Source organism: Halichoerus grypus, chromosome 7, assembly GCF_964656455.1.
Source record: "Halichoerus grypus chromosome 7, mHalGry1.hap1.1, whole genome shotgun sequence".
In the NCBI taxonomy this organism is placed as follows: domain Eukaryota; kingdom Metazoa; phylum Chordata; class Mammalia; order Carnivora; family Phocidae; genus Halichoerus; species Halichoerus grypus.
The window spans coordinates 38,803,401-38,817,540 of NC_135718.1; the positions used below are offsets into that span (position 1 = coordinate 38,803,401).

Consider the following 14,140-nt stretch of genomic DNA (forward strand, 5'->3'; position numbering starts at 1 on the left):
CTGTCCCAGCTGCAACTCCCCCACCTGCAGCCTCACCTTGGCACCTTGATTCCCAGAACTGTCACACTGCCATCAGGCATCCAAACTATTCCCCACGCTAAAGTGGGACAGAATGGTACCTTTTCCCAATACCGATTAAAATCCCAATTCCATGAATACAGTCATTAATGCTACTTATTTAAACCTTAAAATCCCCATCGAATAGATCAATTCAGTAAGTATTTACTGAATATCCACTACAACAAATCTGCAATAGGGTTTTATATACAAAAGAATCTCTCTTCCTGGCCTAAAATGCTGGACTTCTTCCTTTATTCCAAACAAGTATAGCTTCCATATCAAGAAATTCCTGCCATCTGGTGTCCAAATTTGACACTGCACCGAGCAACCTCTATTTGGTATAGGCAAGCACCCTAGACTAAAAAATGTTCTATGTAGCAGTATTTAAAAATCCATTTGGACTAGGGGCGCCTGGGTGGCTCAGTCAGTTAAGCGTCTGCCTTCAGCTCAGGTCATGATCCCGGGGTCCTGGGATCAAGCCCCACATCGGGCTCCCTGTTTGGCGGGAAGCCTGCTTCTCCCTCTCCCTCTGCTGTTCCCCCTGCTTGCGTGCTCTCTCTCTCTCTCTCTCTGTCAAATAAATAAATACAATCTTTAACAAAAAAAATCCATTTGGACTAAAGGGTTACAAGAAAAGACCATTAATTTAAATGAATCTTAAATGAAGACTATTAACTTAAATGAAAACTGAAAGAATATGGGAAAGATGGGGCATTCTCCCATCTCCAGCAAATTGAGGAAAAACTGAAATACTGAAAATGATATATCCAAAACACATCTACACCAGCACCAGCCCTGGTCAGCCTTTCAACCAATGCTGACCACACTCCTCCTAAGAGCTCAGCAAAATAGAAAGGGTGCAGACTGACGACACAAACAACTGAAAAAAGGAAAAGACAAACTAAGAATATAGAGACCTCTTTTAAGTTATACGGTACCTTTGCATTTTCCATAGTCCATGTACTTCAAGAGCTATGATGTGATAGATTCGGGGTTTTTTTTCATTATTTATGTAATAAGGCAAAGGGTGGTGTCCCATCAACTATGATGACTCAACTTCAAACAAGACATTACTTTTTGATTTAACAGGGATTCTTCAGAGTCTTCGGCAAAGATTTACTACAAAATAGGAAGGCTGTGAGAACTAATGAGCACATGTCTACACAGCACACGGTAAAGGCAAGGAGAAAATAGGAGTCATCCTTGATTCCTCCCTATCTCACCCCCATGCAATTATCAAGCTCGGTGGATTAATAAACTAATTATCTCTCTATCCCCACTACCTTATCCTAGACAAAGTCACCATCACCTTTTCCTTAGGCCAGGAATTGGCAAACTACAGCCTACAGGCCAAATCTGGCCTGTCACCTGTTTTTGCAAGTAAAGTTTTATTGGCAAGACCATTCATTTATATATTGTCTTTGGCTATTTTCATGCTACAATGGCAGAATTGAGGAGATGTGACTGGCCCACCAAGTCTAAAACATTTATTATCTGTCTCTTTACAGATAAAGTTTGCCAAACTTGGCCTAAGTAGGCTATTAAGTAATCCTCTAACTAGTCTAACACTCATTCAATTCACTCTCCAAACAGCACTCTGAGTGAAAAGTTTTAACAACACAAATTTGATCATTCATTCTTCTGCAAAGATAAACCCAAATTCCTTATGGTAACTCCTGTAACTTTTCCAACCTCCCATCTTGCCACTACCCTTTATGTTCCAGTTATTCTATTTTAATCTCTCCAAACTCACCTTGCTTTAGCCTTTGGGCTTTCAGCATATAATATTTCTCCCAAATGGGATACTCTACCTTTCTTTAGCTAACTCCAGGTCACCCTTCAGGGTCTCTATGTAAATGTCATTTTCTCCAGGAAGCCATTCCTGACCCCTTGGGCTGGAATTCAGTGGTCCTGCATTCCTTCATCACTGACCTTGTTATTAGACTCTAACGCATTTTAATTGTCAGGCCAGATCAAGAGCCATATGAGGGGAGAGACAGGCTCTGTACTGTTAACTATGATACATATGATATCATACATATCATACATATGATAGTATGTATGAGGTATTTATAAAATCTTGGTTCAAATTAATTTATCCTTTGCATCATGTTCTGAGAATTCAAAGAACTTTTTCTCAGAGATTTATCAAAAACAATCATACCATTTTAGGCAATGAAGATAAGTCATGTATTACCATAGCAGAATAAGTTGATACCAAAATCTGAAAACCTAGAAATCTACAGAAAAAACTTCTAAGCCCAACTATTTACACCATATGCATTTTAGTATATTACTGCAGAAAACCTTGATCATCAGAGCTTACCATTCTAGACCATATATAATGAAAACAACAAAAATAATGAAACTAAAAAAAAAGTATTCTCCTAATACCTGCTCTTCCCTCTCCTTTTCTTTGGTCTTACTTCTGTAGACTCTAGCAGAGGTGGCATCCTGGGTTGGAATGGCAGAGATCTGATGCAGTGGCATGCTCATCCCAGCCTCCTATACGGTTGTCTTCTTTACTGAAGAGAGTCTCCAGTGGTAAAGTCATTTTGGGCCATGGACCTCAAGCTGAGAGGGAGAAGACAAGACATAACTGAGCTAAAACACTTCAAATTTCCAACAGTGACATTAGCATTTTATATTTATATTTGAAGCAGTTACAATGTCTGACATAAATACTCGGTATTCAAAAAAAAACAGAAGATAAACATTTTATGGGGGAAATTTTGACATTTTTCTCATGTAATAAGATGGGAACACCTGAAAGAGTCTGTGGATCAGGTACATGTATAATCAGATATTAATTTTCCATTGGCCATTAGGTTTTAAACAGCAGTGCCATCCTTTATTTTAAGAATATTTCTGAAGTTAAATTTTTTTCTTGAAAAAGCACTCATTCTGATAGAAGTAGTGATCTTTCCTTAAAACCGCTGCCCTTGAATTCACATAATGGTAGGATTAAAGGTTAAAAAGTCTAAAATAAATCTAAAATATCTATGATCTCTGCTTAACCTTCTGAAAGTCTAGACTCTCTAGACCAGGGCACCTGGGTGGCTCAGTTGGTTAAGCGACTGCCTTCGGCTCAGGTCATGATCCCAGAGTCCTGGGATCGAGTCCCGCATCGGGCTCCCGGCTCAGCGGGGAGCCTGCTTCTCCCTCTGACCCTATCCCCTCTCATGCTGTTTCTCGCTCTCTCTCTCAAATAAATAAATAAATAAAATCTTAAAAAAAAAAAAATTAGACTCTCTAGACCAGTTGTTGGCAAAATTTTCCTATAAAGGGCCAGAGAATAAATATTTTAAGGCATTGTGGGCCATATTTTTTTTTTCCAAATTACTCAAACCTGCTGTTGTAGTGTGAAAGCAGCCACAGTAAGTGTGTAAATGAATGAGAATGGTTATGTTCCAATAAAACTTTACTTACAAAAACAGGTGGCAGGCTAGATTTGGCCCAAAGCCTGTAGTGCTAACCCTGTTCTAAGGAACTTTCCGGGGAAGATGAGGGTCATCATGGATATTCCTGGGATCCTAAGAAGGCTGCCGTTAGGTAAAATAATAGTTTCTAAATAAGTGATTCTAGGCCCACCTGCCTTTTTTCTGGTTTTCTCCTACATTCCTCCAAAGTCCCTCGTAACTGGATTGTGTGTTTTCTATCCCCGCACCCTGTCCCCACTGAAATTTATCAAACTCTGTATACAAAACCAATTATATACCCAAATTATCCATAAGGTTTAATGTAGCAATGTTTCATGCCATTTGAATTTTAACAAAGGATGGAAGCATTAAACCAAAGATTGAATCTCTAATTTGGGGTTTTTCACTTACTAACCATGTGTTGGAGGGTGGGACAATAGGCAGGGAGTGTAAACAACAGGGCCTAACAACTCTGAGATTTTGTTTGATGAGTAGCAATTTATTCTGCCCAACCCTAAGGTCACATCTTAAGGGCAGCCAACTATTCCACCTCTCCCCAAACTCTGCTCTGGACTAAAAGTAGGTGTTTGTGTGGCTGGCCCCACCTCTGGCAGTATTACTAACAAAACCAATGAGCAACAGAACTCACAGAATTAATTTCTTTCATCAGATTCTCTGATCAACAAACAACAAGAAGGAATAAGAAACTGGAAGGGATCAACACTATGAGAAAATGAACGAAAAGAATATTCTTTTTAAAAGTTTAGTGTTCTAGCTTTTTGGCGGAGGAGTAGGGTACCCTATTTCAACTGGTCCCCGGAATTGAGCTGGATATCTACCAGACCACTCTGAGCATCCATGAAACCAGCCTGAGATGTAAGAAGACCTGGATCTCTACAAACAGAATATCGCAGGCCGTTGGTTTTGAGGTAGGAAGCGGGGAGCCATGATTCCACGGGCAGATATTGGAGGATAAACGGCAGCGGGAGGGTGGCTGGCCGTGGGGATCCTACACGGCCGGTGAGTGACAGCCTCACGTGCTGCAGACAGGGCACAGGCTCGCAGACGGGTAGCGGCGGGGAAAGGACTTTAGGGCAGCCCCCGGGGCGGAAACCCGGAGCGGTGGGGTCGTGCTTGCGAACTGCAGCCCCTGGACGGAAACCCGGAGTGGCGGGGTTGCGCCTGCGAACTGGGAGCGGCTGGCGGTTTTAGAAGCACAAAGGAAGAGACGTGCCCCGACCTGGAGGCAGGACTGGGAGCGCTGCGGAGGGGCGCACAACCCAGGCCACTTTTATAGTTTATAGCAATTTTGCAGTTTATAGCAGCACAGACAGAAACCGAGACGGTGTGGCCTGCAGAGCTCACTGAAGAACAGACTGTGATCTCTCTGCTCTGAGGCAGAGGGTTGGAAACAGTCTCTTCTGCTCTGACTCGCGGAAGAGATGCGGAAAGCCGCCAGGGAAAGGCGCCAGAGAACAAAAGCCCCCAAAACTGATTCCTGCTGAGCCCATCCCCCGCCACAGGGGGGCAGGGCAACTCCGCCCAAACAGGGTTGCCTGAGTAACAGGGCGGCAGGCCCCTCCCGCAGAAGACAGGCTGGGAAAACAAGAGGCCAGCAACCCTAAGGTCCCAAGAAAACAGGTGCATCTTGCTTGGGTTCTAGTCAATAATTTGGACTCTATACATTCCCTCAAACACCCATCAACAGAATGACTAGGAGGAGGAGCCCCCAAAATAGAAAAGACTCAGAGATTATGACTTATGCTGCAGATTTACAAATGGATGCAGATACAACCAAGATGTCGGAGATGGAATTCAGGCTAGCAATTGTGAAGACAATGGCTAGAATGGAGAAATCAATTAATGGCAACACAGAGTCTCTAAGGGCAGAAATGAAAGGTGAATTGGCAGAACTTAAAAATGCTATCAATGAGATCCAATCCAATCTAGATAATCTTACAGCTAGGGTAACTGAGGCAGAAGAGCGAATAAGCAACCTGGAAGACAATATAATAGATAAAAAGGGAAAAGAGGAGGCCAGGGGAAAACAACTCAGAATCCATGAAAATAGAATCAGAGAAATAAGTGACACCATGAAGCGTTCCAATGTCAGAATAATTGGAATCCCGGAGGGGGTGGAGAGAGAGAGAGGACTAGAAGATGTATTTGAGCAAATCGTAGCTGAGAACTTCCCTAATCTGAGGAATGAAATAAACATTCGTGTCCTAGAGGCACAGAGGACCCCTCCCAAGATCAAGGAAAACAGGCCAACACCCTGGCATGTAATAGTAAAACTTGCAAATCTTAGAACCAAGGAAACCATCTTAAGGGCAGTTAGGGGGAAGAGATTCCTTACGTACAGAGGGAGGAATATCAGAATAACATCAGACCTATCCACAGAGACCTGGCAAGCCAGAAAGGCCTGGCAAGACATATTCAGGGTACTAAATGAGAAGAACATGCAGCCAAGAATACTTTATCCTGCAAGACTGTCATTTAGAATGGATGGAGAGAGGCAGAGCTTCCACAACTGGCAGAAACTGAAAGAATATGTGACCACTAAGCCGGCCCTGCAAGAAATATTGAGGGGGGTTCTATAAAAGGAGAAAGACCCCAAGAATGATATACAACAGAAATTTACAGGGACAATCTATAAAAACAACGTCTTCACAGGCAACATGATGACAATTAATTCATATCTTTCAATAATCACTCTCAACGTGAATGGCCTAAACGCTCCCATAAAACGGCACAGGGTTGCAGACTGGATAAAAAGACAGGACCCATCCATATGCTGCCTACAAGAGACTCATTTTGAATGTAAAGATACATCCAGACTGAAAGTGAAGGGATGGAGATCCATCTTCCATGCCAGTGGACCTCAAAAGAAAGCTGGGGTAGCAATTCTTATATCAGACAAATTAGATTTTAAACTAAAGTCTGTAATTAGAGACACAGAAGGACACTATATCATGCTTAAAGGGTCTATCCAACAAGAAGATCTAACAATTGTAAATATCTATGCCCCCAACATGGGAGCAGCCATCTACATAAGGCAACTGTGGACCAAAATAAAGAGTCATATTGATAACAATATGTTAATTGTAGGAGACCTCAAGACTCCACTCTCAGCAATGGACAGATCATCTAAGCAGAAAATCAACAAGGAAACAAGAGCTTTGAATGATACATTGGACCTGATGGACCTCATAGATATTTACAGAACATTCCACCTTAAAACAACAGAATACTCATTCTTCTCGAGCGCGCATGGAACTTTCTCCAGAATAGACCATATACTGGGTCACAAATCAGGTCTCAACCGATACCAAAAGACTAAGATTATTCCCTGCATATTCTCAGACCACAATGCTCTAAAACTGGAACTCAATCACAAGAAAAAATTTGGCAGAAATTCAAACACTTGGAAGCTAAAGACTACTCTGCTCAAGAATGTTTGGGTCAACCAGGAAATCAAAGAAGAACTTAAACAATTCATGGAAACCAATGAGAACGAAAACACATCGGTCCAAAACCTATGGGATACTGCAAAGGCGATCTTAAGGGGGAAATACATAGCCATCCAAGCCTCACTCAAAAAAATAGAAAAATCCCGAATTCACCAACTAACTCTACACCTTAAAGAACTAGAGAAAAAGCAACAAACGATGCCTAAGCCATGCATTAGAAGAGAAATAATTAAAATTAGAGCAGAAATCAATGAATTAGAAACCAGAAACACAGTAGATCAGATCAACAAAACTGGAAGTTGGTTCTTTGAAAGAATTAGTAAGATCGATAAACCACTGGCCAGACTTATCCAAAAGAAAAGAGAAAGGACCCAAATTAATAAAATTATGAATGAAAGGGGAGAGATCACGACTAACACCAAGGAAATAGAAACAATTATTAGAAATTATTATCAACAACTATATGCCAATAAACTGAGCAATCTGGATGAAATGGAGGCCTTCCTGGAAACCTATAAGCTGCCAAGACTGAAACAGGAAGAAATTGACAACCTGAATAGGCCAATAACCAGTAACGAGATTGAAGCGGTGATCAAAAACCTCCCAAAAAACAAGAGTCCAGGGCCTGATGGATTCCCTGGGGAATTCTACCAAACATTCAAAGAAGAAATAATACCTATTCTCCTGAAGCTGTTTCAAAAAATAGAAACCGAAGGAAAACTTCCAAACTCATTCTATGAGGCCAGCATTACCTTAATCCCCAAACCAGGCAAAGACCCCATCAAAAAGGAGACTTTCAGACCGATATCCCTGATGAATATGGATTCCAAAATCCTCAACAAAATCCTAGCTAATAGAATCCAAAAATACATTAAAAGGATCATCCATCACGACCAAGTGGGATTTATCCCCGGGATGCAAGGGTGGTTCAACATTCGCAAATCAATCAATGTGATAGGACACATTAATAAGAGGAGGGAGAAGAACCATATGGTCCTCTCAGTTGATGCAGAAAAAGCATCTGACAAAATACAACATCCCTTCCTGATTAAAACTCTTCAGAGTATAGGGATACAGGGAACATTCCTCAAGTTCATAAAATCCATCTATGAAAAACCCACAGCGAATATCAACCTCAATGGGGAAAAGCTGAGAGCCTTTCCCTTAAGATCAGAAATACGTCAAGGATGCCCACTTTTGCCACTATTGTTCAACATAGTATTAGAAGTCCTAGCAACAGCAATCAGACAACAAAAAGAAATAAAAGCTATTCAAATTGGCAAAGAAGAAGTCAAACCCTCTCTTTTCGCAGACGACATGATACTTTATGTGGAAAACTCAAAAGACTCCACCCCCAAATTACTAGAACTCATCCAGCAATTCAGTAATGTGGCAGGATACAAAATCAATGCACAGAAATCCGTTGCTTTCTTATACACTAACAACGCAACTATAGAAAGAGAAATTAGAGAAACGATTCCATTTACAATAGCACCAAAAACCGTAAGATACCTCAGAATAAACCTAACCAAAGAGGTAAAGGATCTATACTCTAGGAACTACAAAACACTCATGAAAGAAATTGAAGAAGAAGACACAAAAAGATGGAAAAATATTCCATGCTCATGGATCAGAAGAATAAACATTGTTAAAATGTCTATGCTACCCAGAGCAATCTATACCTTCAATGCCATCCCGATCAAAATTCCAATGACATTTTTCAAAGTGCTGGAACAAACAACCCTAAAATTTGTATGGAATCAGAAAAGACCCCGAATCACCAAGGAAATGTTGAAAAAGAAAAACAAAGCTGGGGGCATCACGTTGCCCGATTTCAAGCTATATTACAAAGCTGTGATCACCAAGACAGCATGGTACTGGCACAAAAACAGACATACAGACCAATGGAACAGAATAGAGAACCCAGATATGGACCCTCAACTCTATGGTCAAATAATCTTTGACAAAGCAGGAAAAAACATGCAATGGAAAAAAGACAGTCTCTTCAATAAATGGTCCTGGGAAGATTGGATAGCCACATGCGGAAGAATGAAACTCGACCATTCTCTAACACCATTCACAAAGATAAACTCAAAGTGGATGAAAGACCTCAATGTGAGACAGGAATCCATCAAAATCGTAGAGGAGAACATAGGCAGTAACCTCTTTGACATCGCCCACAGCAATTTCTTTCAAGATACATCTCCAAAAGCTAGTGAAACAAAAGCAAAAATGAACTTTTGGGACTTCATCAGGATAAAAAGCTTCTGCACAGCAAAGGAAATAGTCAACAAAACAAAGAGGCAACCCACAGAATGGGAGAAGATATTTACAAATGACACTACAGATAAAGGGCTGGTATCCAAGATCTATAAAGAACTTCTCAAACTCAACACCCAAAAAACAAATAATCAAGTCAAAAAGTGGGCAGAAGATATGAAAAGACACTTCTCTGAAGAAGACATACAAATGGCTAACAGACACATGAAAAAATGTTCATCATCATTAGCCGCCAGGGAAATCCAAATCAAAACCACATTGAGATACCACCTTACACCAGTTAGAATGGCAAAAATGGACAGGGAAAGAAACAACAAATGTTGGAGAGGTTGTAGAGAAAGGGGAACCCTCTTATACTGTTGGTGGGAATGCAAGTTGGTACAGCCACTTTGGAAAACAGTGTGGAGGTGCCTCAAAAATTTAAAATTAGAGCTACCCTATGACCCAGCAATTGCACTCCTGGGTATTTACTCCAAAGACACAGATGTAGTGAAAAGAAGGGCCGTATGCACCCCAATGTTCATAGCAGCAATGTCTGCAACAGCCAAACTGTGGAAAGAGCCGAGATGCCCTTCAACAGATGAATGGATAAACAAGATGTGGTCCATATATACAATGGAGTATTACTCAGCCATCAGAAAGGATGAATACCCAACTTTTACATCAACATGGATTCGACTGGAGGAGATTATGCTAAGTGAAATAAGTCAAGCAGAGAAAGTCAATTATCATATGGTTTCACTTATTTGTGGAACATAAGGAATAACATGGAGGACATTAGGAGAAGGAAGGGAAAAATGGGGCGGGGGGAATTGGAGGGAGAGATGAACCATGAGAGACTATGGATTCTGAGAAACAAACAGGGTTTTAGAGGGGAGGGGGGAGGGGGGATTGGTTAGCCCGGTGATGGGTATTAAGGAGGGCACGTACTGCATGGAGCACTGGGTGTTATATGAAAACAATGGATCATGGCTCACCACATCAAAAACCAATGATGTACTGTATGGTGACTAACATAACACATTAAAATTAAAAAAAAAAAAAGTGTTCTAAAAGGTGGATGATCATTGATAACCAATAAAACAGGAAAATACAGGTGATATTAATGTCTAGATACTACAATCAATAATTAATGTTAGTGTCTACATACTATACATTACATAATCTACTCTATCTTAAGCCTTTGATGATGCTGACACAAGATGGAGCACTGTGCCCAACAAACGGTCTGAATATTTATGTTCACATTACACAAGACAAGAGGCACTTACTGCTTAGTTGTCGTATACTGTCTGGGAGATCACAACAGTCACTGGGGAGCAGTTTTTTCATCATTCATGCATCAAAGTTCTCTGCCCCAGATGGCAAACTCCATGTGGCCTCTTGGAATACTTATTCAAACTAACCGTGTCCAGAGCCCCTACTACACATCATACCAATAGCTGCCTTTGGTGCTTCTAGTATAATAATCATTATTACATCATTGGGTCATGACCATGACAAGCCTGAAGAGGACTATTTATGCCAGAGAAACACAAATGTGAGAGAGGGTTTTAAATATTTTGTAGAATTTTGAAGGACCGCCCCTCCTTACAGCCATTTAAGCTACTCTTCTGATATGAACCCCTATCTCCAGGTAACAGACCTGAAAGTCTGCCTGAAGCAATTCCTCTCCTATGCCATATTTAGGATAAAAATGAAATCTTAAAAACCAAACTGCAAAACAGACCATGCCACTTTTTATGTGAAGGTTCGTGTGAAAAGCATAAAGCAGATATTACTCATACTATTTTCTTTGCATGATTTCCAAATATCTGTTTTATATCAATTCATCTGTAATGAAGAGCAATAGTTAAACCTCTGCACTATGCCTGACAATCCAGGCATGAGGACTTCAATTCCACTACTGCTAAAAATACAGCACAACTGATACGAACATCCACATCTAGAGGAAGTAGACAAACTGCCTGTCTAACAGTACGGAAATGGGGGCACCTGGCTGGCCCAGTCGGTAGAGTATGCAACTCTTGATCTTGTGGTAATGAGTTCCAGCCCCACGTTGCATATAGAGACTAGTTAAAAAAATAAAATCTTAAAAAAAAAAAAAACACCAAAAAAAGGGGGGGTAATATGGAAACGGATATGCCATGTCAATGGATCAGAAGACTTACTATTGTGAAAGTGGCAATTCTCCCAAAACTGATACACACATAAAGCAATCCCTATCAAAAATCCAGCTGACTTCTAGGCAGAAAGTAGACAAGCTGATCCTAGAATTCATATGGAAATTAGAGGGACCCATGATACTCAAAACAATCTTGAAAAAGAACAAAGTTGGAGAACTCACACTTCCCAATTTCAAAACTTACTACAAAAGAATGGTAATCAAGACATATGAAACTGGAATACGGATAGATATACAGATTAACAGAACAGAATTTAGAGTCAAAAATAAGCCCATGTATCTATGGTCAATTGGTTTTTCAACAAGGGTTCCAAGACTATTCACTGGGGAAAGAACAGTTTTTTCAACATGCAGAAGAATCAATTTAGATTCCTATATCACACAAAAAATAAACAAACTAAACATCACCAAAATAAAAACATTTGTGCTTCAACAGATATCATCAAGAAAGTGAAAAGACAACCATAGAACACAAAAAAATCATTCTGCAAAACATACAATAAGGGACTTGTATGTTGAATATATATAAAGGGCTGTCACAACTCAACAATAAATAGACAAATAACCCAATGAAAAATGTGTTGTTCAAGAGACTCTTAATTATACAGATTACTAGAGGAGAGGGAGATGGGAGGATGGGTCAAATAGGTGACAGGGATTAAGGAGTGCACTTGTGGAGATGAGCACAGGGTGAATTACTGTGTTGAATTACTATATTACATACCTGAAACTAATATAACATTGTTTGTTAACTAACTGCAATTAAAATAAAAACTTTTAAAAAAGGAAAAATGGGGTGTTCAACATCATTAGCCAACAGGAGAATGCAAGTCAAAACCATGAGATACACTTCAATTATGGCTATATTTAAAGACAGGTAAGTCATTGGGGAGGGTATGTGCTATGATGAGTGCTGTGAATTGTGTAAGACTGTTGAATCACAGACCTGTACCTCTGAAACAAATAATACATTATATGTTAAAAAAAAAAAAAAAGAAGAAGAAGAAGAAGACAGCAGGAAGGGGAAAATGAAGGGGGGGAATCGGAGGGGAAGATGAACCATGAGAGACTATGGACTCTGAGAAACAAACTGAGGGTTCTAGAGGGGAGGGCGGGTGGGGAGATGGGTTAGCCTAGTGATGGGTATTAAAGAGGGCACATACTGCATGGAGCACTGGGTGTTATAGGCAAGCAATGAATCATGGAACACTACATCAAAAACTAATGATGTAATGTATGGTGATTAACATAACATAATAAAAAAAAAATAAAGACAGGTAAGTGTTGGCAAGGATGTGGAGAATCTGAAACCCTCAAGACAGTGCTGGTGGAACAATATGCAGCCACTCTGGAAAATAGTCTGGATCTTCCTTAAAATGTGGAAATAACACAAATGTCCATAAATTAATGAATGGATAAATAAAACATGTCTATATAATGGAATATTATTTAGCAACAAAAAGGAATGAAATATGAATACATGCTACAACACAGATGAAACTTGAAAGCATTACACAAAGTGAAAGGACCAAATATTGTATGATTATATTTGTATGAAATGTCCGGAGCAGGCAAATCATAGAAACAGAAATTAGATTACTGGTTGCCAAAGACTATGGTAGGGATCGAGGATGGGGGCTGATGGCTAAAAGGGTTTCTTTCTGGAGTAATAAATATGTTCTACAATTTATTATGGTCATGTTGCATAACTCTTAAGCATACTAAAAGCCACAGAATTAGGGGCACCTGGGTGGCTCAGTCGGTTAAGCGGCCGCCTTCAGCTCAGGTCATGATCCCAGGGTCCTGGGATCGAGCCCCACATCGGGCTCCTTGCTCAGCGGGGAGCCTGCGTCTCCCTCTCCCTCTGCCTGCCGCTCCCCCTGCTTGTGCTCTCTCTCTCTCACTCTCTCTCTCTCTGTCAAATAAATAAAATCTTTTAAAAAAAAGCCATAGAATTATATACTTTAAATGAGTGGATTGTAACAAATGTGAATTATATCTCAATAAAGCTGCTTTTAAAAAGAATATATAAATAATTACTATGAATTAAGATAGAGAAAACTGACCCTCAACTCTATGGTCAACTAATTTTTGACAAAGCAGGAAAGAATATCCAATGGAAAAAAGACAGTCTCTTCAACAAATGGTGGTGGGAAAATTGGACAGCCACATGCAGAAGAATTAAACTAGACCATTTCCTTACACCATACACAAAAATAGACTCAAAATGGTTGAAAGACCTAAATGTGAGACAGGAATCCATCAAAATCCTAGAGGAGAACACAGGCAGCAACCTCTGTGACCTCGGCTGCAGCAACTTCTTGCTAGACACGTCTCCAAAGGCAAGGGAAACAAGGCAAAAATGAACTATTGGGACTTGGTCAAGAAAAAAGGCTTTTGCACAGCAAAGGAAACAGTCAACAAAACCAAAAGACAACCGACAGAATGGGAGAAGATATTTGCCAATGACATATCAGATAAAGGGCTAGTATCCAAAATCTATAAAGAACTTATCAAACTCAACACCCAAAGAACAAATGATCCAATCAAGAAATGGGCAGAAGACATGAAGAGACATTCTCCAAAGAAGACATACAAATGGCCAACAGACACATGAAAAATGCTCCACCCACACATCATCTGGCATCAGGGAAATACAAATCAAAACCACAATGAGATACCACCTCACACCAGTCACAATGGCTAAAATTAAGTCAGGAAACGAC

General features: G+C 40.2%; 1 protein-coding gene across 6 annotated transcripts in view; it reads right to left on the reverse strand.

The window, feature by feature from the left end:
• The window catches only part of MARCHF8 (membrane associated ring-CH-type finger 8), a 135,413-nt gene that overhangs the window by 66,187 nt on the left and 55,086 nt on the right, over window positions 1-14,140 (reverse strand). For 4 of the 6 annotated variants that reach the window (XM_078077436.1, XM_078077437.1, XM_036119941.2 and 1 more), the window contains exon 2: window positions 2,455-2,634. In XM_078077436.1, coding sequence (XP_077933562.1) covers window positions 2,455-2,556 — 102 coding nt within the window. In that variant the 5' untranslated portion in view covers window positions 2,557-2,634. The remainder of the gene's footprint in view (window positions 1-2,454; window positions 2,635-14,140) is intronic. The other 2 variants (XM_078077434.1, XM_078077435.1) reach the window with 1 other exon arrangement.